The sequence below is a fragment of the Manduca sexta genome, chromosome 17 (genome assembly GCF_014839805.1).
Source record: "Manduca sexta isolate Smith_Timp_Sample1 chromosome 17, JHU_Msex_v1.0, whole genome shotgun sequence".
Taxonomy (NCBI): domain Eukaryota; kingdom Metazoa; phylum Arthropoda; class Insecta; order Lepidoptera; family Sphingidae; genus Manduca; species Manduca sexta.
Window position 1 is genome coordinate 4,260,091 of NC_051131.1, and position 27,894 is coordinate 4,287,984.

General features: G+C 34.0%; 2 protein-coding genes across 2 annotated transcripts; both read right to left on the reverse strand.

Moving 5' to 3' along the window:
* Window positions 1–311: 311 nt before the first annotated feature.
* On the reverse strand, window positions 312–9,486 carry LOC115442355. Its single transcript, XM_037439578.1, has 9 exons — window positions 8,308–9,486; window positions 7,341–7,509; window positions 6,936–7,147; window positions 5,167–5,809; window positions 5,102–5,117; window positions 2,599–2,791; window positions 2,069–2,237; window positions 1,226–1,437; window positions 312–955 (listed from the first exon to the last, which is right to left on the reverse strand). Exons 1-9 carry the CDS (start codon window positions 8,435–8,437, stop codon window positions 312–314), a joined length of 2,388 nt encoding a protein of 795 aa, XP_037295475.1. The 5' UTR covers window positions 8,438–9,486.
* Window positions 9,487–24,645: 15,159 nt separating this feature from the next.
* On the reverse strand, window positions 24,646–26,755 carry LOC115442348 (the record flags this gene model as incomplete). The annotated part of the gene is made up of 1 exon (XM_030167358.2): window positions 24,646–26,755. A coding segment is annotated over one exon (1,404 nt), but the record flags the coding sequence as incomplete, so codon positions are not given.
* Window positions 26,756–27,894: the final 1,139 nt, after the last annotated feature.

Consider the following 27,894-nt stretch of genomic DNA (forward strand, 5'->3'; position numbering starts at 1 on the left):
GAACTCTACCAATCCGCACTAGGCCAGCGTGGTGGACTAAAGTCTAATCCCTCTCAGTAGTAGAGGAGGCCCGTGCCCAGCAATGGGACAGTATATACAGGGATGATATTACTGTATATATTATAAAACATCCCCTAGTTTCTTTCCATCGGTTAAAACACCCATAATTGCAAAAGACGATTTCGACCCCGACGACAGAACAGGGCCTCCTGATTATATAACTTTTATAAGAATACCTAACAATAAAATTTACGTGCAACATTCTTTAATGATCAGGATTTATTCGTGATAACTACAATACCAAAATGAAATTAGAATTTTACAACCGTCACAAACTTATACATAGCTTGCAATGTGGTAGCAAATGTATAAATATTGACTGGTACAATATCCGCCGCGAGTATCTCTACTGGTCTTTGCGCCTCACACAGCATGAAATAAACCATCCTTCTTTCCTTCAAACAAAAATTCTCCCAACCACAACAATAAACAGATCTCTCAAAATCTTCTGAAGCATTAACTAACTTCTGACAAAGGAAACAATAGAGAAAAAACACCGAGAAACAATAAGCGAAGATTGGTATGAACATAAACGATTCACGTATAGGCAAATAAAGAAGAAGCAAAAGGCAAACAGCATGCGATCCAAAATTAACTCCTAACGATACGCTGTACAAGGACTTCAGCTTGTCAATAACACAGAGGATTAAAACATGACGCTCGATCAAAGACGGCAGAATCTTCTTCGCACGTGCCTGATGCTCTTCTAGATTGTCGTAATCATTAAAGGATATCATCTCTGCTGATAAAATCCTGTACATAGCTGCAGTATGGGCTATTAGTAGTAAGAGTAGAGCCTGATAATTCAATACTGCTGTGGCGATGGTACATTCTTGCAGACATAGGATGAACGAGCATATTTCTTTATTGGGGGATTGCGTCAGCGGCTCCAGACCTAAAATAAACAAAAACAATGTTTTGCAACTCTCAATAATTATTAATTATTATATTAAACTAACCTAGCTGATTTTAGTAGCGTCTCTTTTCACAATAAGATCTTTTTCGAAATAAAAATCTTTTCTACTCTTCTGAAATAAAACGTAGCTGAGCTTACCAGTGCCAAATTATAACCAAATATTCTGATAACATTCAATTATGATCACAAAATTTCGTACCTACTTATATATTATATACACGTACTTATTATATTATCAGGATTCCTTACCAACACAAGGAGTCAAAGAGTAGTCATTACTAACATCAACTCGATGAGGCAGATAGATGAATAACTCGTCAATATAGTTGACGGCATAAAATCCTATTATTATGTGTTTGATGATCTTCAACATTTTTTTGTATTTCTTCTGCGATGCGTCTGTCTGGCATGCCAGTTGATCGCTCAACGCAATTTTTTCCAAAACATCTTTTACCTGTACCCTGGTTTAACAAATTGTTAATTGAAATTAATCGAAAACTAAGTATGGTCTAAATTTACATTTATTCTATTGCGTAATTAATGTATTTATAACTACTATTATAATCTTCTTATGTTGCTAAAATATTATAAATAATAATAATAAATCTTTAATTTAGAATAGTAATACATTTTTTAAATACAATATTCAATAATATCTGCATTAGTTAAATAACTGTGTCGCAGATATAAAATCACTGAGTTTAAAAGGTTATGATATAATGTAAATTTTTCTAGTGAACTTTATTTCAGAAAATCATTAATATAGAGTCTTATTTAACAAATATAATAAGTATTGGCGAATAGCATTTACTCAGGCGGTGATATTTATTTATAGTTAACTAGCTTTTGCTCGCGGCTTCGCCCGCATAAAGGAGATTTTCGGATTTTTTTCCGCCTTACTTGATATGTATCTTTATATTATGACCAAATTACACAAAATCATTATAAATTGTAGCTTATATTCTGATGTATAACCAATATTACTGTAAAGTTTCATCCAAATCCGTTCAGTAGTTTTTTCGTGAAAGAGGAACAAACATACATCCTCACAAACTTTCTTCTTTATAATATTAGTAGGATATTGCAACCTACCTCTTGCTAATAAACCACCAGCTATTATTAGCGATGAATATGACGAGCGACACGTTTATGTAGCTTTTGATGTAGTCGCCGATGGTATGAGCGAATTTCCATTGGTACACAACACTGCCAACACCATATACGTAGGTCAACAGGAATAAATGAATAAACCAAAATGCAGCTGAAATAAATTATTAAGATGATGAGAAAATATTACTATTGATAGGAAATAGGCCGAGAAAAGGAGCATTAAATGATCCTTTTAAATGAAGCGTAAGGTCATGCTGAATGAATGGTTCTACTCATAAAGTTAATCACAGTTGAGGATTGTCAAATTAAGGTACAAGTAAATAAGGTACAAATCTAATTCCATCTGTAAGAAGACAAGTCTAAATAATATCAATACAAAACTGGCGTTCTCCCACCAGCTTGGCGTCAATATGTATTTTATGTAAATACCAAATGGAAGTTAACCTAATATAAATTCAATATTTTTTATCAACTGAATTAACAGAGATACTATGATAAATCGAGTAACGCACCCCCGGCTTTGTCTCCTCGGACAGAAAATCCGACCAAATTAGGTGCAATATTAACAATCCACATCAAGCTATCAAAACTAACATCCCGAAAGCGTTCGTTTATGTTATTCAAGCGAGCCTTTAGCTTAGACAGCATTTTTACTATCTTAAGGTGTTCAACTTCCGAGGTAGAAACTTCAAATGCTATAAACCTCTATTATTAAAGAATACTGCGTGTGTTTAATTACTTATAATTAAAAAAGGAAAGTACTCGTTAATTTGCTATCGCTCGTGCGCCATTGTAACTATTATATTTATAAAAGTTTAAAAGATAAATAAATCTAAAATATTATAGTCAAAATAGGTTTTACTTACCATTTTCAAATCCTTTTTTTTATTAATATATAGTTCTCATTTATGCGGCGGTCAGTCACACTAACAACATCTTGCCAAATTTGATGAAATTTTAAACGCCGAAATATCTTTGTATGTTAATTATTTTTCATTTTACTTTTAATTGCTAAAATCAATAACTATCTAAACGTGAATTTTTAATTCTTTACTTGCTAATACTTGTCTAAGTACTCAGAGTAACCGGGAAACAAGATGTATGGCAAGTAGGGCTTGACGTTAAACCTTAATATGAAATCACTTATTTCAAACCTGCATTCACAAACAACGACGAGGACACACCGTGCACTCGAACGCATAGTATCAGATATCGTAGTTTTCTTCGGCTTTGTTTAGCTTTGTTTATCTGACAGCCAACTGAAGTAAAATTGCATTTCAATAGTAGTCAATCACAATGCCTCTACGCTGAGTCACTGCATATGCCAAATGCATGCCAAAACCACTGAGAAAGAGACTTATTATCACCAGCTCTGTACTTAGGTAAGTAACGTTTGTGAATACGGATTTAAACTATACCTGGATCTTACCTATAGAGTTGACTTGAATTCATGAATTATCTGCAAATTTTCTAATATTTTCAAAAATTATAACATAGGTGATTTATTTTGTGTCCTTTAATTAGCTAACTAAAATTTATTCATTTAATGCAACACAAAGTTAGTTAATGCGAAAATATGTTTCCATATTCTTTTTCCACTGTATTATTATAGGTTCTGAACCTTTTATTATCAACCGCACCACCTTTCATTAAGCTCCGCCCATCTAACACCATTCATTAAAAATACTTAATAATTACGCGAATTAACACTATAAAAAATATACATGTTTTGTTAGAATATATTGTAAGGCATTATTTATTATACGGACTAGAAAATTTATGCGGCACGTCAAAAAAACACAACCACGTAATAATAAGTCTTTATTTCATATAACTCTTTGTTAGTAGTGTTGGTAAAGATTTTTTTTATACAGACACGGAAAAATGACTCCGCTTGACGTGATGGTAAATGGAGTGGGGTCCAATAAAATGTCGACTGACGAGGGATGATTACCCCTCGGCAGTCGATACGATTATGCCGGCCTGTTGACCCGAAAATACACAAACTGATCCCGGAAAGCGACACACGCGAATATTATTCTTCTAATAATTATGTTTTCATAATAAAACATCTTCGACACAAAATTTGAAAATATCTCCTCAGTCCTCTGGCAGACTTACTCATCAGCACCATATCATATGCATAACTAATATTTTATTCCAGTGGCGAAGCCTCCATTCAACCGGATTCCTACCGGCTCTCCTTTAACGTGTAATTACGTTAGATTTAGTTTTTGTTTTCGGTTAAATTAGCCCCGATATCTTAACTCTAAGTAATTTTTTCTTTGCCTCGGATTAATAATATATAATAATATCAGCCCTGCATTATATACTTGCCCACTGCTGAGCACGGGCCTCCTCTACTACTGCCTCGGATTACCTTTTGAAAAATTTCACCGTTCGCCACTGCACCATTCAGCTTGCATCTGACAAGCATGCTGCTGAGCTCGACTATGAAATCAATTACATAAAGCGACAGCTGCAATTAAGTACGCTAAGTCGATTTTTGGCTAATTTCCGTAAGAAAGCAAAAATATTATTTCTTTATCTTTTATAAGCTTACAAAATCTCCTTTTTTTGCAAAATGAAGAATTCTTGACATAAAATGCTCATTAAGAAAGCTTTAGTGTTACAATTTTTTTAATATTTTTTACTTTAAACGTCTCTCCTGTAAAGTTGACTATTCAAGTTAGCGTAGTGTTAATTGCAACTGTCGAAAAGGTAATTTGATTAAATTTAGGGATTCAAAGCATATTCTATATTCTGTGGATTATGTACTATTGCAGCTTTTGAGTAGCCTAAAAAAATACACAACACCAAATAAAATCACTCATAATTTGTTATTGTAAGAATTTATTCAAAATCACTTATACAAAGCGTTACATATTATACTTCTAATAATTTTGTCTTCATCATAAAAGAACATAGATTTATTACCACCATATTGTGTCAAATTAAATCTTTCTAATATGAAAAGAAAATAAGTAAATCATAGTTTAACACAGGATTTAAAACCCATTTCTTGTAGCACCTAAAGATTATAATATAAAGATTAATACTCGTGATTCTATATTTTGAACAGAGTAACAAATTTGTAAATATTTTGCAAAGTGTAAGCGAAGGTGCGGATGCGTATCGGTATCACACCCGCTGCCATCATTATTACTGGCTTCTGAGCTTGAATTAACATTAGAAGGATTGTCTTCTGATCTCTCACTCCTAAATGCTCCCATCCACAAGAATAAACAGCTATTTCAAACTTCTCCGAGGCAGTAGTCAGCCTCTGTCCTTGATAGCAATACAGAAAGAATACAAAAAGACTGTGAAATATCAACGGAGCAAAGTTCAGGCAAACATCTATGGGTAAAACAAAGAACAAACACATCGAGATCGCGTTCAATCCAAATCCAATCCCTACAACAACACTATATACGTCTTGCATCTTTTGAACTGTTCGTAGAATAGATGAATGACGTATCAACAAATTTTTCAAACGTTCGAACACTGCAGACTTCATTTCCGAGGAGTCGTAGTAGTTTTCTGCTAATTCTCTGAAATTTGTTACATCTTCGTAGAGGATTTGAAACATTGCTGTGGTGTGAGAGAAGAGGAATAGTAAAGTCATGTCGTAGCTGGCGACGACCATTATGGAGGTAATTTCTTGGACAGTTAATATTCCCATGCAGATAATGCGATCCAAGCTCGAATCTTGCGGCTTCAGACCTAAAAACAATAATAAACAAATTGATATCTTCGCATTTATTTACCTTTTTTTCTGGACTGATAATAATAAACGATATAAGAATGAGAAACATAAAATTTTACCAAATAAAATATAATACATTTCCTGACTTACAAGTTTGCTTTAGTAGCATAACATTTTAATAATAATAATAATAATAAGCCCGCAGGGGCGGCTTTGTGGCGAGCCGACGGTGAGTGGCGACACCGCGTTCCCTGATTCCGTGGAGGCTAAATGAGACCCCCTGACCCTTGGCTTGCCTTAACTGGCCGGCTAGGGGTGGAAGTCGCAAGAGCTAAGAACCCTCAGCTCCAGGGTGGAAGTGCTCAATCTGCGTAATAGCGAGGAAACCCGCTCCGGGACGCGACAGCGACCCGCGATGGTGAAATCGGTGCACACCTCTCGACACCCTTAAGCCACCCACACCGGTGTTGCGTCCTTGGCTTACGCCACTTATGGGATGCCCATCTAGTGGGAGGCAAGTCACCGTCTGCCTTGAATACATAAGATTGAGACATTTTACTTGGCAGGCGTCCCGTTGTCTCAATCAATAGCCCAGCCACCAGTCCAGCTAGATACCATCCATAGACCCAGTATAATTCCCATCTTTTCTGCAATAGTCCCTGCACCTTACAAGCTCTGTCTTTGGTTGTATTTCCTCCATAAGTACAGACAGAGAGAGTACTCGCAAGGTGTATAAACCCCAACTAGAGTAATGTATCTTAAAGGGGCCTCTACGTGTTGGATCCATGTCCCCACGCAAGCCTTCCAAAAGGACCGGCTTTTATGCCGTGATTTCCCGCAAGAAAGATACAACATAATAATAATAATAATAAATTTATTTGTATTAAAAACAGACAAATGTTACAAAATTCAATTGGTGTACAAATGTTACAGAGTAGTTAATTGCATTACATTTGTCACAATAAGAAAATGATCTGCTGATACCTATGCTAGGAGAACCTGTGTTACAGATATCAGTGAAACCTCCAGCAAAAAAAAAATACAAAACATAATGATATAACCATGCTAACTGTAACATATAATGCAAAAATCGAGATGAAACGAGATCGAAATTTTACATGTTTATTAAAAAAAATCACTTACCAACACAAGAAGCCATCACAAAGTCGTCTATAATAACTGTTCTAGATGGTATGAATATGCAAACATCATTAACGAAATGAAATACGTAACACGCAAATAGTATTTTCTTAATTTTATTTAACAGTTGCAAATGTTGAGATGAAAGTCTTCCGGATTCTGTTATATGATCGTCATTTATTATCACGAGATCTAACAGCTCCTTTAGAGTAGATCTATAAGAAAATTAAAGAAATTGGTAAAAAATTATATACACAAAAAATATATTAAACTTTTTAAAGTTAAAGTAGTCAATGCAAGAAATTAGTTCCATATACCAAAACATGGCGAAGTTTTTAATTTCCCTAGTCATTCTTAGGACTTGTACCATAAATTATTGACTGCATTCAAATTTTGCAATAGACTTACCTTCTAGACAATAGCCACCAGCTATTAACAAATATCAAAATAAAAATAGATATATTGAAGAAACTATTGATCAAATCGACGAATTCTTTTGCGTAATACTTCTGGTATATGATTGTTCCAGAAACGTATACGTAAAACAACAGAACTGTATGGATTATCCAGAATGTTACTGAAAGAATAATCAAAATATTATTTGTGCTTTTTGTTTTTACTTTGAATGACAAGACAAGTTTGCCAGTTTGTTTGATACGACCGCCCATAAACAGTAGAAATACCTTGAATTACAAAGTATTGTTTGGTGTTCCACTGCGCACGCCATCCTGAGACATGAGATGCTAAGTCTTAAATGTCTACTAGTTAGACTGGCTATAATATTCTTCAAATCGAATTACGTGACATTGCTGCTTGGCGGCAGAAATTAACATTGCGATGGTATCTACCCAGGCGGACTCTCACATATGAAAGACTTACCGCCAGTGAGCCACCACCACTAGTGATACACCAGTAAGTGTGAGCCAGCTTACTTTCAAATTGCAATATAAATTCACTCTTAGTACAGGGTTATGTTCTCGTAATTTGTCAATTACTCCGCGAGATATAAGTTTGCCGATTTATGCAATACAAAATATATATTATAGATAGCTTATCTATGCCCTGGCATTTGCTATTGCAATACCTATTTGTCCTTTTTTAAGAATTGTGTCTGTCTCGTGGCAAAATATTACGTTCCTTCATAGTATTTTCCCTCAAATTTATGAATTTTAGTAATCTATTTTATAGTAGAGGAGATTTAGATCCCTCTCAGTAGTAGAGGAGGCCCGTGCCCAACAGTGGGACAGTATGTAATACAGGGATAATATTATATTATTTATTTTATAGTATGTTACGTGCATCCACTTCCAAGACCTCTTAATATTATAAACTATTTATTGAGATCCCAAATAGCCCGAAATTAAATAAAACATACCACTAAATTTGCTTCTCCGTAAAGAAAAACCGGCAAGTGACGGTAGAAAATCAATTATCCGAAGCAAATTCACACAAGAATTTTCAAAAAGACGGTCCCTACACATCTTGATTATCTTAATAATTTGCATCGTGTTAGCTTTTGATATGAAGATGTTTTCACTTATAATACTAACTCGAAAATGTTAAAACTTAAAAATTCATTATGCAGTCTCTACGTAAGTTAATTTATTATTAATCTAGACTTCGTAAGGTGTCAATACATCATAATTTACATAACTAACGAGCTAGTATTGCAAACCCTTTCATTAGCTTATTGTGTAGTTTGAGTCGAAATTATAATAACGATATGCTACGACTTTGTCTTCACTCATTGGAAATTTAAATTATTTTGCAATAACTAAAAATTTATATCTTTCATCATGAATATCATCAGATGAAGTACATACAGACTCCGCTGAAGGCTTTCATGTAATGATTTTTTATGTTTACGCGAATGTTAGACATTAAATCAAAGTATTTTTCGGTTTATCGCGGGTTTAATGTTTTAGGTTTCTCCCGACGTTTCGACCCCGTGACCACGAAGACTGCAAGGTCTTCGAAACGTCGGGATAAAACTAAAACTTTAATGGCTTTCATATAAACTTATCGTAAGTAAGCGACGTGCATTTAGCATGTTCCTGCAATCGATCAAGTTGTCTGTCCATCTTGCAGGAGACGTCTAACAAAAATTTTATAGATACGTCATATTTTTTTTATTATACTGATAACCGATAGAGCAGAAAAATTATCGAATATAGACCTTTTAACGTCATACGCAGCGTTGGTTGTCCATCTACAACGTGACTAGACGATCTGATAAAGATCACAAGAACTCGCTGTATACAAATCACTTCCGACGCGACAGGTCAGTCTGAAAATTTTTGGGGTAAGCATAGGCTTACCATAGGCTGAACACAGGTTCAGTTGACATCCTGTGGCTGTTAGATATGGAATGTTTAATAAATGAATTCGACTTACGATTACCCGAATTATTGCGCAAAACAAAGATTTATCTACCTCTGCGCGATGTAGTACTCATTACTTTCTTCACTGCTCAATAAATAAGTTACTGAGTGACGAAAAACGCCTCATTAGTCACTCAAATGTGTTTAACATTATATTTGAGATATCATATAGGTGCTAATTCCTAGCTAAAATAAAACAAATATAATCTATATATATAAAAATGAATCCCTATTTCCCTTGGTCACGTCATCACGCGTGAACGGCTGTACCGATTTCACTATTTTTTTTGTTGTGTTTGTTATTGTCAGGAGATGGTTCTTGTGAAATAAAAAATCAAAAAATTGCGCGGAAAATGAGAAAATTTAAGAAAACTTAACGACAGTATAAATTTTATATAACTGTCAATTGTTGAAAATTACTGCCAGCGATTGACAGAATGCGCGCTGCAAATTCATAGTTAAGACGGAACAACGTCTGTCGGGTCAGCTAGTAGTAAATAATTTAAACATTAACAATACAATTTTCCTCTTCAATAGCTAGTAGAACGTCATACGGCCGAAATTAGTCATTACCATTGTATAATACAAATTGCAATTTACAACCATTAGACGTTGATTAAACAATTATACGTTCAAATGGTAAGATAGAACCAGCCGTTATAAATAAAGTATTAGATTGATTATTTTCACATGCATACGGAATCTTTATTCCGGGATAAGAAAAAGTTACACACAAGGATAGGAAAAGTTAAAATAAATTTTGTAATTATTTTCTTATAATTAAAAACACAATATTATGTTCAATAATTTTGAAGATGAATATAGTTGCAATAAAAACAAATACATATCACCTTTTATCCCGGAAGGGGTAGGCAGAGGGGCAATCAGGACCCTGGTTATTAAACGTCACAAGCTTAGTATTTATTACAAACATTTTCTCTTATAAATTAGGGCATTTTACAAAAATGCGTATATCAAATAACATGTGTAATTACAAACTATATCACTTATAATACAAGTTAGTTTTACATTTGTATCCGTGATTTTTCTTAAAGCCTTGGAACTTGTTACATAAAAATGGGCGAGTTTATGTTGACTCTAAATTGACTACGCTCCATGAGCGGCCGATTCCGCTTACTATCAGGCGAACCGCTTACTTGTTTGCCTAGCAAAGCAATAAAAAAATATGCACATTTGATATTAATTTTATGTCAACTTATTGATTGAGGGACGTACGGATTGACGGCTAACAATTATCGAATTTTTCCTAACTCAATTGGACTATCTCGAATGGATATGGACCCGTCTAGCAGCTATAGCCGATTTCTTTTCTGGACCCTTGATATACTTGATTACCGGGGTTAAAAAAAATAGATTTTAAGTTAAGTATGTACTAAAAACGTTTATATGTAAAATTGAATAGTGTTCCATAAAACTAAATAATTCATTGAGGAAGTAACATCGCAACTCTTAAGCCTTTGGTGTGATATTTACCTCACCATGATATTGATATGTGCATCAATGAAAAACCGTGACCAGTTTCATAGGATCCAGTGTGTACAAATTAATTATGCTCATTGGAACCTATTTAAAAACACGTCTAGAGTGATACACAATCAAACGAACCAAAATTAAATTAATATCAACGTAACGACAGAGGTCTTATTTTTTTTTTATTTTTTTTAATTTATTTAAAGGCTTTGTCGCTCAGCGACTATATCGCCTAATAAAAGAACTATGGATACATACCATGACTTCAACTTAAAACTAGCTTATATAAACTATATATTGCTTTAGCTCTATCGGACAGTGGATCGGCGAGAATAGTGTTGCATAATCCAATATCGTATGAAGTCTTATTTAAAATACAAGGTTTAAGTTACACTAACAACGGAAAAAAAAATAAGATGTGTGGATGTATTCTACTTGTGCTGCCATCTATTTTTAAGTGATTTAACTATAGTTACTTTAACTTAACAACAGATGTCGTTACTTTAAACGACTTCATTAGTAGCACTATCGAGTTTTGGACAATAAATTCACAGATGGCTCTATAGTGTAAAAAAACTGAATTGAATCGTACATTCAAGAAACTTCTCACAAATAGAAAATCACGAGTGTCATATGACTAAACAGAAGGTCGTCCAACCACTCTCTGAATATACAATTGAATGTGTTAATGAATAGAAATTTCAAGTACCTAATTCTTTTTCGGCAAAAGTAGTCTATAACCGCTGGACGGATTTGGATGGAATTTGGGAAACTCCCCATGACGAGAATTAAGGCGCTACCCCAGTAAAGTGGCGTTTTTTATGTTATAAGGGGCAAACGAGTATACGGTTCACCTGCTGGTAAGTGATTACCGTCGACCATGAACATCAGCAATACCAGAAGACATAGAGATGCTTTGGCGTCCTTTAAGGTGGAAATACGCTCTTTACGTGAATAACCGTATTATTAGAACCCATCGATGCATCATTTATAATAAGTATTACCTATAGAAAGGAAAATAAACATATTTTTACAATATGTTATCTTTATAAACTTTGAACTTTATTGAGTACCTAAGTTTTTTATTGATTTCGTGCATGTCATGAAGCATCTACACATACTTTTTAATTTATTGTAACCAACACATATTACAATGAACAATTTAATAGTTTCAAATTTACAAAAAGACCTAAAACTCTGCACATTCCCGCTCGTAAGTCGCGCGCCATGAATAAAATTTATGGACCGAATGCCCAAGGCCGTTTGCTCTCAGGGGGGCTTCACGTAAAGGCTTGTAAGCTGTATTCAGCCGTGCTATACCCATCCAATGAACTTACCTAAATAACGGTATCTTGTTATAACTTGTTAAAAAAACCTTAAAAAAGTTTATCTCAGTTTTACATATAAAACTATATTTATAAAACTTCAATTATATCGAAATTAGGTTTCCCTGACATAATGCTTTTGCGCTTAGCACGGCAGTATTGTCGGTATTGTATTTTATCCCAGAAAAATATCCTATCGGACCATTATGTTGGGAAAGGTCTTCATGCGGAAGCAGCACTGGGCAACCCGTAGTATATAAAACCTACCTACATAAGATATTATTAACTTAGAATGAATAAAACAAAGGCAAATTATTCGCACGTTAATTTGTATTTTAAAGCAACAATTGACCAATTGTTCGACACAAAACAACATTCTACACATGTATTAAATACTCTCTCAGGAAACTTGTCCGTTCATCACTTGCCTTTAACCATAATAATCTTATTATAAATTGGTAACATCTATAATAAATATTATAATTTAATAATAAATTACATAAATAGTCGTGATATTAATTCCTATCAGGAACGGACGTTACATCTATTATACATTAGTCAAACGTATAGTCCTCTAAGAATGTTATCTAATTAAAGCTTAGGACACGCTGTAAGCCAATCACGATCCATATAACTACATGTATATGGGATTCTAACGTGATAGAATAAAATAAGTCTTTTGTTATCTAAGAATAAAGATTATTCGATATTTAGCTAGTAGGTACTTACATCAATAGTTAAATTGTATTTTGTTTATGAGAATTAACCAATACTTAATACCTACATATGGGTAATTAGCTTTGGATCAGATTCGTTGCTGTCTAGCATATAAATGATAATTAAAAACTTTCTTGGGGATTACAATTATCACTTCTGAGTATTCTTGTATAATACTGTTTAGTTCTAAGGTAGGTAGGAATTTTAAGTAAGTATCAAATGGCTGTGGAAAAATAAAATAACCTACAAGCTCTCGTATAAAAATGTACGTAGTATAATAACTGAATAGAAATACAAAAGAATGAAACAATTGATTTCACAGTTCTATCACAATGCTACAACCTTGTTTATCGAATCGCACCTAGCTTCACGTTGTAAAAGGCAACCACCTGGAAAACCAGTTGCAGAACTATTTATGTTTCACAAAACCGTTGAACAGAAATAGTTCTCTCTCACAAACATTTTAAAAGGCTAAGAAATTTATTACTTTGATTAAGCTCGTACTAAATGAGTTTCTTGTGTGTGAATATAAATAATAGACTGCAGAAGATAAAAATGCAATAAAATAATGCACTGTTCTTATTACAAGAGATTGTAAATGTTCATAATACATAAATTGTAATCCAAGCAATATTTTATAATAAAGCGAAATTCCCGTAGGTTTCGCCTACTAAAAAGGAAACAGTGTCAATTGAAGGCAATTGAGTAAGCAGATATCATTTACCTGTTTCACAACGACACGGTAAATGTGAGCATAGAACGCAGCCAGCAACACGCTCGGGGTCACGATGGTGGCAAAATACAAGAACAAGAGGTAGTTGTAGTCCATGACTTCGACGAAGTAGCAGCCGCGAGTGGAGTCCACGTTGGCGTACCATCCGAAGAGAGGGAGAAGGCCCACGCCAGCCCCGGCCACCCAGCACACCGATATTATCACTAGAATATAAGAAAGGCTATGTTACAACAGGAATGTTGTTGCGCATGTCTCATTCGCTGAGAAACTCACATGTTTACAAACATAATTGGTTAAAAGAACCTGTTTTTAAATGAACTAAAAATATAAAGCCGCAATATTAAAAGTACGTATGTAATAAGGTCAGTCGGGGGAAGTGCGCCATAAAATTTTCATAGCTGGATTCAATGCAAAATAATTTCTTTTTGTGCTGACTTAAGAATGTAATTTTATTACTTTAAGGATATTTGGTATTTTGTGATAACAACCTATAGCCGTTCAAGGAAATCGGATCATAAATTAATAATATATTGCTCAAAGTAAAAAAAATGGAAGTAGGCGCACTTGCCTCCGGAAATGGGGTAAGTGCGCCTGTGTACAAAAAAAAAAAAAAAAAAAAAAAAACGCCAATATGAAACATTATGAAGAAAACACTCATTTTAGTCCATAGAGAAATAGGTTTTACTCGCATTGCTCTTGGATAATTTTTAATCACTCAATATTATAACAAATTATGGCTGTCAAATCAAATTCGGGGTAAGTGCGCCATATATTTGTAAATCAGGGCTTCAAAACATTTTACAATTTCTTTTGCTATATTTAGGTATTAATATTAGAGTTTTGTGTGCGGATATGTTGTAATAAAAAAATGGTAGCCCTAATACGAAATCCATTTTATTTCTAAAAACTAAAAAATACATACAAAAATGAAGGAATTAACGATTTTGAATGCGTTATAACTCAATTACTTAGAATTTGACTTTATGATATTTGATACGTTTTAGGTGCATTATACCCAGATAACGTGCCTGATCGAACATTTGCAACCTCTTCATGTAAAGTTGGTCTAGACCAAGGTTATCAGTTTTTCTTTTGTAAAAACGAACCATCTAAAACAACAAATATACGACGAATTAACTAATACGCCCTTTTATTTAAGTCGGCTCAAAACAAAATACCTTGAGTACAAAAAATTATGCTGTTAAGTATAACATTTTAATAATAATTCATATTAGTAAAACATATTCTCAAAAAAGGTTGGTTATATATGGATCAGGGGCAAGTGCGCCATACGACTACTAACTGCGGCGCACTTGCCCTACTCGACAATTTTGAGGTACATTTTTTCTCATTGCTAAAAAATCCTTTATTTTAGTGTATATAAATAAAATTCAGACAGGAAGTTAAAATAAAAGATTTAAACTATGTATTCACCTTACTGGTTTACAGAAATTTGTTATATATCTTGAAATATTTCATGTTATCTTTCACGAGGTCATCTCTGTTTACAGGTCTAAATGACACTTAAAATAAAATGGCGAATAAATCGTATTAAAATGAACAGAGCCATTTGTGTTTTTTAGTGGAACTGTATTTCAGTTAGTAGCATAGATATAAGATTGCAGTAATTGTATAACATCAATAGTTTTAGATTTTTTTAGGGCAGGTGCACTTACCCCGTCGGCGCACTTGCCCCACCTGACCTTATGTATATACATCACAATAATATCATTTAATTATAATTAGCGCATGAGTAACCTCATTTTACGACGGAATGTAAGACGTTTTTGGTTATAATAAAAAAAATATTGACCCTTCTTCTACATCGTTTCATTATTTTATTCATAATATTATCATGGGAAATAAATATACAAAATAGGAACCTATTGCATTCAGCCAGATATGATATATGTACATAGATGCGATATGATGCAAAAATACGTCAAACGTCTTGCTGGGTTTCCCCTGCTATAAATACAAGGAAAACCACTCGGAGAAAATATATTCTGAAATATATGACGTATAAAGTAAAAACCTGTTCAGATATGCGGAGAAACCAGTTTATATATCAAGTTCGAATCGAATTCCGAGTTATCTATAAAATATTGGTTTAAAATATATATAAATATTATATATACGTAACTTCATCCTGCTTCCTACATTCTACTTAAATGGGAGATGGGGTAAGATGGACCTCAATAAATTAGAAAATTATTTTTAATTTCCAACTTATACTACCTCGACTAGAAAAAAATTCTCGACATGTTGAAGTAATTTAAGGAACTAATTTCTTATACATTATGTTGCGAATTACGATAACTTTAACGCAAGTGGCGTTTCCAAAGATTTTTTTTCCTAGTTAGGCTAAAATGGCGGTTTCTCCGTTTAAACAAATTCCTTTGTCTATGATTGTGTTTAATTACAATGCACCATGTGTTTTGTGCTCCATCTTCCTTAATAAGATAGACACCGCAATACCAAGAAAATATTGATATGAGCCAAGAGAAAGTTGTGAATTCTTCACAATACATAAGTACTTGTGTATTCATCATGTTATGCACACTAAAGAAACAGTTGCTTTAAAGTAAATAATCCATGGGTACAAACATAATACTTATTTCATTTAGTACATATATGTACGTATTTGTTACATTTTTAAAACCTTTTTTCAATTAAACGGGAATCGTTTTTTAAATATCTATTCAAGTGGTATTTGTTGTCTCCTTGCTCTAATGATTATTTTGAGAACAGCAAGGTGTATTGCCGATATGTTGAGAAAACATTATCGAAATCTTAATCACGGTTAACTAATTACTAAAGACCTCTATGCCATTTTGAAACATACTTAATAATAAGTATTACTTAATCATATCTCATATTTTTTTAACCAAATACATATTTTTTTAATTTGGGACGACATAGTGACCCCACTGCACCTGATGGTAAGTGGAGTAGGAGTCCAATAAAATATCGATTGACGAGAGATGACTACCCTCGACAGCCGACACAATTATGCCGGCCTGTTGGAACCGGATATACAAAGGCTGATCCCGGAACGCGACACACGTTTTCCGCACGCTACTAAAATATTATGATTGAATACTTATGTAAAGAGAACATAAATGTCAGCACCAAACTGATAATTTACATCAACAGTCAACCGATATTTTGCGCAGTATTTAAGTGAGACAATTCGTACATTTGTCCTTGGCACAGAGCTGTACCTATACTTCAATACATAATATGCACATATCTACATCATATTGTAAACCAGTTTAGAACCAAACCAAGGCTCTAAAAACAAGAATAAAAAGTCGACATCGGAAGTTTTTTGCTATGAGATTTAATTATAAATATATCTAGCTGCCAGCTGGATAGATATACGCGTAAACGGCCTTTTAAGTTCTTATTGAACTAAAAGATAAATTGCTTTAAACTACAAATTGTACAAGCATCATCAGAACAGCTGTTGCTAAGGTAAACCCTGTGGAAATAATCGCTAGAACGCGACAAGTGACTCGGAACCGTCATAAAAATACCGCTTCATCGTTCAAAAGTATAAAATTGAGAAATGTACATATATAGATAATCTTTCTACATATTATTGTTATAGTAATACCTACATACTATACGTAAATAGTGTCCAAGGTAACCGAGTAGCGTTAGCCACGCACCGATGTGAGAAGAAGACAAACATTGTAAACAAATCATCTGTCCTTTTCACGTATTTGCTTCACAATTAAGGTGGAATTGTTTTATTCGATCTGGGGGCCTTTAGGCGTAACGGGTATTTTGTTTTCGAAAATACAAATTAGTACCTATACTGCCGTGCTAAGCGCAAAAGCGGTGTGTCAGCGAAACCTTATTTCGAGATAATCGAAGTTTGGTAAATATAGTTTTATAGTTTTGTATGTAAAACTGAGATAGAGAAACTCTTTTAAGGTTCTTTTAACAAGTTCTGTACAAGATACCGTTATTTAGGTAAGTTTATTGAATGGGTATTTCTTCAAGCTTTCTGACGACATAAAAATAAAGTTTTTTTTTTGAGATACCGATTTTGTGTTTAGCGCAGCAGTACCTATACAGCGTTCTGTATTTCAATAGATATGGAGCAGAATTTGTATAAGACATTAATTTGGTCTTATCTATTCTCAAGGTACGACATTGAGATTGGAGGCTTGCATATTCAAGGATCTGTTATTTAGTTCCAGTAATTTATCAGGTATAGACCATGTTTCTGTGTCGTCGAATAGGTACCTATTACAAGACATCGGCGATAATCGTAGGTGGCAATAATGAAGATACATACGACACCTACATCACATTGCAGTAGAGATGCACATCACACAATGTTTTAAAGATAGATCTATAAATGAGTATGACAATACTCACAAGGCCTCAATGAATGTTTTCACGACGATTTGTAGCCTATATCTTGGCTATATTGTTTTGCTTCAAAATGGTTAGGAAATAGTGGCGAAGGGCCCATATGACATTCCTGCCGACTTCCCCTCCGTAATTTATGTAAAAAATTATTATCATTAGTACTATTTCCAGACCGCATATTTGCATATTATTAATAGTATCTACAAGTTGTGTCGGGTTCAGAAAATTTCATCCTTCACCACTGTTAGGTAACATCTTTATTTTTTGTGTACGGTTGTATTCATTAGTGTTACGCAGTAATGGTAAGTATTTGATATTTGCTACCAAATTTGAGAAAAATAACATATTATTGTACAATTCCCTAGATAGTTTACAGTATAATTTCATACGTCTCTCGTAAACAAAAGTACATATGGGTCGCCACTGCTGTTTCATATACTTAGGTATTTCTGCCGCCAAGTAATATGGAAATACTAAGAACTGACAGTTAGGCCGGCGCATGACGCATATTAAGTATCAAATTGAACAACGCTATAGCCAATGACAAAATATAAAAACATTCACGTCGAATTGATAACCTCCTCCTTTTTTTGAAGTCGGTTTAGAAAAAAAGGTAATAAGAAGCGCAATAAATCAAGCTGGCGAGCAACGCACTCAAATCGTTATATAATAGTGCAAAGAATACAACTACAATAAATTTGGATGCCGATATTATACGTAAAAGGAGTATGTGTAGATGCGCTTTCTAGGACGTTAACATATCTGATCAGATATGAATTAGATTGTAATTTGCAGATACAGGTGAATTTAAACAATAAACAAATTGTATACTTGAAAACACGTTTTGAAACAAAACCTGTTTGTTCTAATACATTATTTTTTAACGTTGCACAACAGCACGTGACGTCGATGATGTATGTACTACGTCATACGATACCCAGTTTATGGTACAATCATGCGCGAATACTCGGCTTTGCACTCTTCAATTGCCATTTTAACAGGTGGTTATAGCGTATTAGTCACGCATTACATTAAATGGAATATTGTAATGCATATTTTCAAAATAAGATATGACTAATCGAAGGTGACGATAAGTGTAGCGCTGTTCAGCAGCTATGAAAATAAACATATGCCTGAAAAACATTTTAATTTCGATTAAATATTTTTCAGATATCTTGATCAATGTTTTGTCCTTTAAAATAGAACAGAGATTAGTTAAATCGATGATTATTATCAGTATACACCTATCATATTGTATTAAACTCTCGTCTCACAAACGGCATAAATTATATTTCTGATACTATACTCATTGACAAGAACTAGCTGATCCTCTCCATTAAAAAAAATACAACAGTAGATAATTATTATGTTACTGTTGTGAGGACAAAAAATTATGGAACGCTTGTGCTGACTTACAAATGGGCCAGCCTGCTTATACAAATATCTAAGATAACAAGCCTAATTAAAGTGAGTAGCTTCTAAAATATCGTCGACATAATATTTATCTTTGCCGTACGTGTTAAGACGCCCTTGTTGCAAAAACAATTCCGATAATACCAATCAACTTGCTTTTAATAATAGCAGCAGGTATTGGAAACCAAAATAACTCTCAAGCGAATGCCGTAAAATTTTTATGTGTTAATTGGATACTATACCCCTATACCCTACCCCTATACCCCTGGTAATTGGATACTGGCGACTCCGGCTTTCTTACTTTGTTCTCAAGATGGAAGGAAAAGAAAAGGGAGAAAGAATACTTATTACAAAATTTTCGTAAGTCTTCTGAGGCGGCAATGTGGAGATACGTATTACTACAATGTGTATCTTGGTGTGTATGGACATTGAAGTGTTACGATCACAAACGAGATATAGTGCGTAATTACAGTGCAAACAAGGGGCTGTGACTAAGTATGATTACAATATAGGTACCTATATTTTACGTTATCTTCGTCTTATGCAAATTGCACTGAGCGCGACTTAGGTATGGTGTTCTAATCTTTTAAAATTCGATTAGCCTAAGATTTGACCCGAAGGCTATCTAAGGTATTCTGCTTCACGGGTTTCCATTCAACATGGCTATTTCAGTCGGTAGCTCAAAAAAAGGTACCGCAGTTTTCTCTTTGCTTGTATAGCGAAACTAATATTGTTGAATGAATGACCGTTCAGGTAAATCCAAACACGTTTCTCAAGTCATGTGGACAGTGAAAGTTTTTACGCACACTTTTATAATACGCGCATACCCACACTATAATAACGTAAAACTAAGAATGGATGCAGAGGATGCACATTAGGCCACGCTGCGATAACTACAACGGTAACCAACAGGGAAGTATTAGATACAATGATTTTACACTACGTCGGACGTGGTTTCCGTATTCGACATTTATCACAATGTGAACTCTGGTCGGTCTCTAATTAGATGGAAAAATATTTTATTTATTTAAAACTTTATAGTACACCATAAGTATTAAAAAAACTAATCTAATAATAGGTACATATAATGGAAATAATTTGTACATCGGCAATAGGTACAAATGTCGGTCTTTTCGCTCGAGGCGATCTCTAATAGTCGAAAGGGCAGTTTATATTTCAAACCACCAAAAAAAGAGTAATTACTTAATTGTCATTTTTAGTGTTGGTATGTATAACCCTGAAACGTCAGTTCCTATTAAAAGTACAATACATTTTATTAAGTAAATATAATATAATAAATAATATGTAAGTATTTTAATTACACAGTTAGATTGTTTAGATTAGATAGCGGCCTTTGGATTAGGGACGTGTTCCGCCACAGTATCTACCTCTAGTAAGAGGCGAATAACAGAGCCCCTATGGATGAATCATCAACGGCATAGTTGGAGGTTGGCTTCATGCTGCCGTTGACCCTGAGTGCTCATCAGTGCAGGAGCAATTAGGAACAATGGAATTCGTATGACCAAGACAGAGACATGGAAGTGTCACAATGTTTCCGGTTTTAATATTTGGGAAGCACAAATTTCCTGCTTCAACAACTTTTTAATCATGTCCTTTTATAGAACTCCTAAATTTTAATTTTATAAATAATTTAAGTATGTACAAATTAGTTTTATTGGTGCATTTTTAATGTCCTGAATATTCTATATTTTTTGTAGATTAATCGACTCTAAATACAACATTTTATACAAAGCGAATTGGCGTCTCATTTCTTAAAAAAATAAATGATGATTTTTTTATGAAATTTCTAACCTCAAAAGTAAGACCTACTCGAACCTCTAATGGTCCCATATAAGCCTTTGATCCTTATTACATACAATAGGATCGATGAGCACAATTTTTTTTTTTTTTTCACTAATTATCTACCCATTTTCTTACTGTCCATAAGTACATATTTATCAAAATCTATGATCCAGACCTAAATGTTTTAAAAAATGATGCTACAGTATTATGAGATTTTCAAGATACATTGGCATCAAACATTTCTTTGCATAATTTGCTTATTTTCTTACTGTCTCTGAGTACATATTTATCAAACTCTATGATACAATCCTGAATGTATTAAAAATGATGGACAGTATCGTATATTTTTTTTCTTGTAACTACGTAATTAACGTAACTGCCCTTACTGTCCCATCTCAAAAATCCACCTGTAAAAATAAGATTGGTAATACTTTTTTAGTTTGAACTTTTTCTATTCCCAAAAAAAAGTATCTTGTGCTCTCCCCACATCCCTTTTTACTGCATTTTACTTGAACCGTGACATCAGGAAGGAAGGAAAACTTGACTCATATCCCATTTTTCCCGTTCTGTTATTGAAAAAAAACAAATAGTATGCAAAAGTATGCACGCATGACATAGTTATGGTTTAATGTTATAAAAGAATCTTAACACTTATTGTAAAAAAATGTTACTTTTAAAAAAGCAGTTAAATCTCCTGGACTCTCCTTAACTTAATTAACTTCCCTGTCATTTGGCGATGTTTTGTTTACCGAAATATATATTCTAGGTACAGATAAAGTACGATTTAAAAGAAAAAAATAAATTCGCCCAGTGTGAACTCGTGATAGATTATCGCGTATTAAATAGGATGTGGATACGCAATTTTACCGAATAAATATATTATCAAAAGCGCTGAATACGTCAACTTGATTGTATATTATCCAGTGGGAACTAATGACCAGAACTCAGATACCAATGACTCAATCCTTTCCATGAATTACAACTAACGGCTTTAGGATCAGTATGGGCTGGCATAAAATGGGAGGGAAAATAATAGCAGTTTCGTAAAAAGAAATAAACCATTCCATCTGAAAACATGTTTAATAATAGATTAAAATCAAACATTTCAAAACTTGGCATCGGCCGAGGTTTATCTCGTTCAATAAGTATTATGTGCTGCTGTCTGTAGCCGAAAAAATCTGCAGACGAAAATACAGTACTTAGCTATTTAATTTCGCTAATATAAATTGCAATGTAGGCAAGAATAAAAATCTCAACTATTTTTAAAATTTCCTCATGTAAAATTGACCAACTTCAATTAGGTAAAAATAGTAATACCATCAGTCAAATTATGATTGTAAGTTGGGTAAAATTTGACAGCATAGATATTTAAGTACCAAATGTCAGGACTCTATTCAATAACTATTCCCAAGTCCGCAAATGCGCTTAGAAATTCAAATGGAATGGAAGTATTCAGAAAACTAACTACGCAGTAGTGTATGAAAAATCGTCTATTATGATAGTACATCGTCGAGGACAACGTAAAACAGTCGGTGCTAAATAATTGGCGTAAAACAATTCTATTCCACAATCCAAATATGAGTTCACAGTTCGTTCTACCAATGAGACGATGAGTAAGTCGTTAAACAATAAGCGTCTGTTTAACTGATAACAAAAAATAACTAGCACCAACCACTTTTAACTAGACACTATGTTCACAAATCTGTCGGAAAGATGTAAGCAGAGACGCAACTTGAATCTACTATCCTCGTTGACTTTTTTCTACAGTCCACATGCAGTAATATAACTAGTTCTTTTTATTATGTGTGATAGACCTATCTGTTAAAAAATACCTATGCGGGTAATAAACTAGTTTAGAGGAACATTTAAATTTTTGGTCCTTGTTCACACAGTTCAAGTGTGATACGTTTAAGGCTGATTTACTCATGAAAAAAAAAACGGTGAGAAAAGGAATGACTTGGTACATTGAAGAAATATTTTAGTTTTTCGATCGAACAACGTTAAATAACCCAGGATTAACAGGGTTAACAAACATATTACATGTCAAATAAATCATGTATGTCAATTCTATTTTTATACGCCGTTGTTCACGATGAACTAGTTACGCTTGATGATTGCTTATTTAGTTTAACACCACGACCTTATCAATTAGCTGCGATAATCTTCAACGAACCCAATGTTTTCAATTGTTGACAAGTTTCTATATTCTGTTTTAATAATAATATATTGTCAACGTAATAAGGTAGAAGTTAATTAAACGCCTATTTTACTTTTGTGAAGAAAAAAAAGTTGGTAATAACACAAAAGTGTATAGGCGATTTAAAGATTTGAACTTGTCCAGCTATTTAGTGGGTGACTGTACGTTTATAATGAAAAAGTTTTATACTTAAATCTTTCAAAAGTAATACTATTCCCAACATTTTTATGGTCATCGTTCGATAACACGATTAAAGATTAAAAATAGATTGACCACAACATTCTTAATTTTCAACGATCTATACTTGCCTTTTACTGCATTTTACTTGTACCGTAACATTGCTAACATTCCCCACACAGCTATTTTACTGTTCACTATAACATAATAGGTGTAATTGCAGTGTGCATTACAGTTAAATGACGCACACGGACGACTGCATTGGAAACATGATTCAAGATCGTTAGAGCTTCACCAACGCAACAAGTTCACTGGACGTCACGCAACCGCACCCCTTCATGGCCCTATGACCACCCGCATTGGTAAGTCGTAAGTATCTGAACAGTAAACACGTATAAAGTATGTTAGCTTAGGGATACCAAACTGTCGGAGCCTTCGCTCGAGATCGTAGCATCTACAATTTATTTACGCGTACGTAATAAATCGAAATATAACCAGTTTTTGGTTTTTATCGCGGGCTGTCACAGCCACCATAAAGGCTGCAGTCTTGAAACGTCGAAAGAAAATTATAATATAAAAAAACCGCGCTAAAATCAATATGAATATCATTCAATACACATTTTTGTTGTTTTACTTTTTTTAACCTCCCAGATACTAATACTACGACCGCGCCTACTGTTCTTTGTGGGAATATTGTGTTAAATTTCCATCAATTTATTTTTAATGTTTTCCTTAGCGTTTAACATAAGTACAAAATTCATTGCAAATTAACAAGTTCCTTTAACATTGATATTATATGGCCATTTGAGTTCCAACACTGCCTACCTATTGTGTAAAGAATCATGTGACCAGGAAAATCAGCCAGACAAACAGTGACTTAATAAACACATTCTAAGAACAACCTTATAAAACTAGTACCTAATAAATACTTAAAACATCATAACTAGTCAATGTTTTGCTTAAAAGAGTAGAAAATAAGCTCTATTAAAACATGTTATCAGCACATGTTTTTAATCATATACCTGCATGTATTTTAATTTAAATGTTTGTTACATTAAATCCACTTTCATGTGTTCAATTAAATAGAGAATCTTACAGAAAAATTTATTTGACAAACACAGTACAATTTCAAAATAGCCTTTCAGTAGCCCTATACATTATATAGATTCGCTAATCACAGATATAAAATTAATAAACAAATTTTTAGACACATAGTATCACATTGTAGGGACTAACTATTACTAATAACCAATTACACAAATGAATTCATTTGTTACATGTGTATAAATCTTTTATAATATGGTTATCAAAAGCTGCACTTGATGTATTTAACACTGATAGAAATATTTTGTTTACCATGGACTCTTATTGTTTTATATTTAAAATGACATTGACAATTAGGAGTTTAAACTAAAAAACTGCAAACTCTTGGAAAAAAATATTAAAAATTATATCCAGTCTCATATTATATAAATACCAATAAGTACATCTGACTCAACTGCTAATGAACATGGTAGATCCAGGTGGAGGATGGTTGTTTATCTAAGGGACTCAAGTTCCCCACCAAAATCATGTAGGTTCACTCCTGATACATCTCAATGAAACTTGATTTTATACTACTTTCTTCCTTTAAGGGAGTACAGCATTTTCCAATTCTATTTTTTATTATGACAATATTTTTAATTCAAGAATTTGCAAAATCAAAATCCTGGATTCACCACTACATTATTAACACATTATACACACAATCCAAGACAGCTTAAAAGATATCAAAACTATAAGTTAGGCTATGTACTTCAATATAATAAACTTAGTGCGACTACAGTTGCCAACATCATAAATGCTGGTGCATTTTGACCAGCTGCACTCTTTGTTATTGACTTCTCTGCATAAGTCTGTAGGAGACCACAAGGTATGGATTTCTTCATTCGAGATACAGGTGTGGTTCTCATTACAAAACATTGCATGCCAGGCGTTACATCTACTGGCTTTCCTTTCACATCCAAAGCATTTGTTACAGTTGTGTTTGTTGTAGTTGTTGTAACAGTTACTGATGATGACATAGTATTGTTAGGACTAGCTTCTGGGGCAGTTACATTTGCAGTTGGATTTACAACAGTAGCATTAATAGGCACCAATGTACCATTAGGCAACATCATGTAAATAGGATTACCAATTGCAGGGGCTTGTGTTGTAGCAGCTGATTCCGGCACACCATTTGTCATATTTACTGTGGTTACATTTGTGACTGTTGTTGTAATGATGCTTGTATTAGTCGCGTTATTCTGTGCTTTTGCCTCCTCTTGCAATATAAAACTAGATATTAATTCGCAATTTATTTTGGTCTCTTCATAATCACCATTGTCTTTTTTGATGCCAAACTTGCATACCTCGCCGGCTTGCGGTTTATATTGTCCAGAGCTGCCTCCGTGGCTGCCACTGCCGCTGTGGCTGATCGCGTATGCAGTGCCCGCAAGAGTTCCGAGATTCAACAGAGCGAGACCAGTTAATAATGTGCCGTATTTGCTTCCTGAGTCCTTGATTTGATACACGTAGGTCGGCGGCGTGCCTCGGTACACAGGGTAAGTCATAGGAGCTCCACCCCCGACTGGAGTGTATCTAATCTGTTGCGGTGGACTGTAGTGATAATTGTTATAAATATGTGTAGTATGAGTACCGCCTGAAGGATGTTTATTTGCCGACCCATGACTGTTGCCGGATAATCCACCAGATGCGGGATATCCATGACTGCCGCCAGGCGAAGGGTAAGCGTGACTACCTCCCGATGAAGGATACCGCTGATTACCTCCCGATGAAGGGTAGCCATGACTGCCACCAGACAATCCTCCTGAACTAGGATATCCGTGTGAACCGGATGACGAGTATCCGTGACCGCCGCCCGACAGTCCGCCTGATTTTGGATAGCTATGACTGCCCCCGCCTGAGAGTCCACCCGATCTCGGATAGCTATGACTGCCTCCAAAACCTCTCTTGCCATTAACTGATTTCACATCGAGAATAGAAAGTAAAACTAACGCACAAAGCATTACATGCCAACGGAACAACATTGTATATGCAAAAATTTTAATCCACAGACCACAACACAACCACTGATTGCACTCTTGCGCACTCAACTGAATGAAGTCAGCAATGAGTCGCGCATAGCGCTCGTCGCTCGATGACGCGGTTGTCGGGGTTACCGGTTACATACCTACACTAGTCACTTTACCGAGCAGTGAGTTCTGAGTCACCGAGGCAATCGAAAATTTTAGTAAGAAAGAAACGTAACTACATAGCTAACTAGTAAGCCTGTGGCTTACAGGGGAGCACACAGGGGAGATGGTTTGATATTTATTTTGTTCGAAACTTATTCTTTTTTATTTTAAATCTACGGTTCAAGTCATTTATTGTAAAGTGTTATTCAAGAAGATAAATAAATAGATTTTGTAAATTTAACACGGCATCAAAAATTTTGACTCGAAATGATCTTGTCATATAAAATGTTGCGTTGCCAATGATGGTCACCTCAAAATACAGACGTAGAAACAGTTTTTAAAATTTAGTACGGCCCAATCAATGATAAAAGAGTATAGAGGATAAGTGATATGGTCACGTGACATGCGGCACATTTAATGCATAAAATGGCGCCGACTCCGCCCCTTACAATAGTGATATCACTATTGTGAGTATTTTTCGGTACTAGCATATGCTAGTACCGAAAATTTTTTATCGACATCGAAGAATTAAAAGAGAGACAAACAAGCCCAAAAAAGATCAAATACGAAAGGGGTTAGGTTCTACTATAATATAAATATAACAAACCATAATATAAACAAACAAACTGAAACTGATTTATATGTAACAATTGTTAAAGAAAGCAGTAACTGTTGTGACAAACATCCAGTTGTGTTTGATCTATATTTGTATGTTACACTATTCCTTGCTAAAAATTTAAGGTACAGATTAAGATATTTACTTAATACATGATGAATGGAATAAGATAGCGTAGCCAGCAATTATTTGGTTGGTTTTATTTTATTTTATTATTATGCTCTTTAATCGAGAAACATAACTATGTTTCAGCAAACTAAAATCAATGAGCGTTAAGATGGTGGTTAAGATAATCAATTATAATAATTATTTGCAATAACAACAATATGATTATATATCTATTTACGTGCATGCAAAGGTTGCTCGAAACATAAGACCGCCAATTGTAAAAATATATCTTACATTTCATCTTTATGTTGTTTCTTTTATGTTTATCTATTCTTTTATGTAACAATTCTAATTTTATTCATATATATTAAAGTAATATTACTCTTAGGTGAAGTATAAT

What these genes read in the sequence shown, in the direction of transcription:
- LOC115442355 (XM_037439578.1), bottom strand. Translation starts at nt 8,437, where the DNA reads ATGCAAATTATTAAGATAATCAAGATGTGTAGGGACCGTCTTTTTGAA. An exon ending in TGGTGGCTATTGTCTAGAAG is followed by an intron (nt 7,148 to 7,340) that starts GTAAGTCTATTG and finishes ATTTTCTTATAG; the next exon opens with ATCTACTCTAAAGGAGCTGT. An exon ending in CTCTTTGACTCCTTGTGTTG is followed by an intron (nt 956 to 1,225) that starts GTAAGGAATCCT and finishes TGTTTATTTTAG; the next exon opens with GTCTGGAGCCGCTGACGCAA.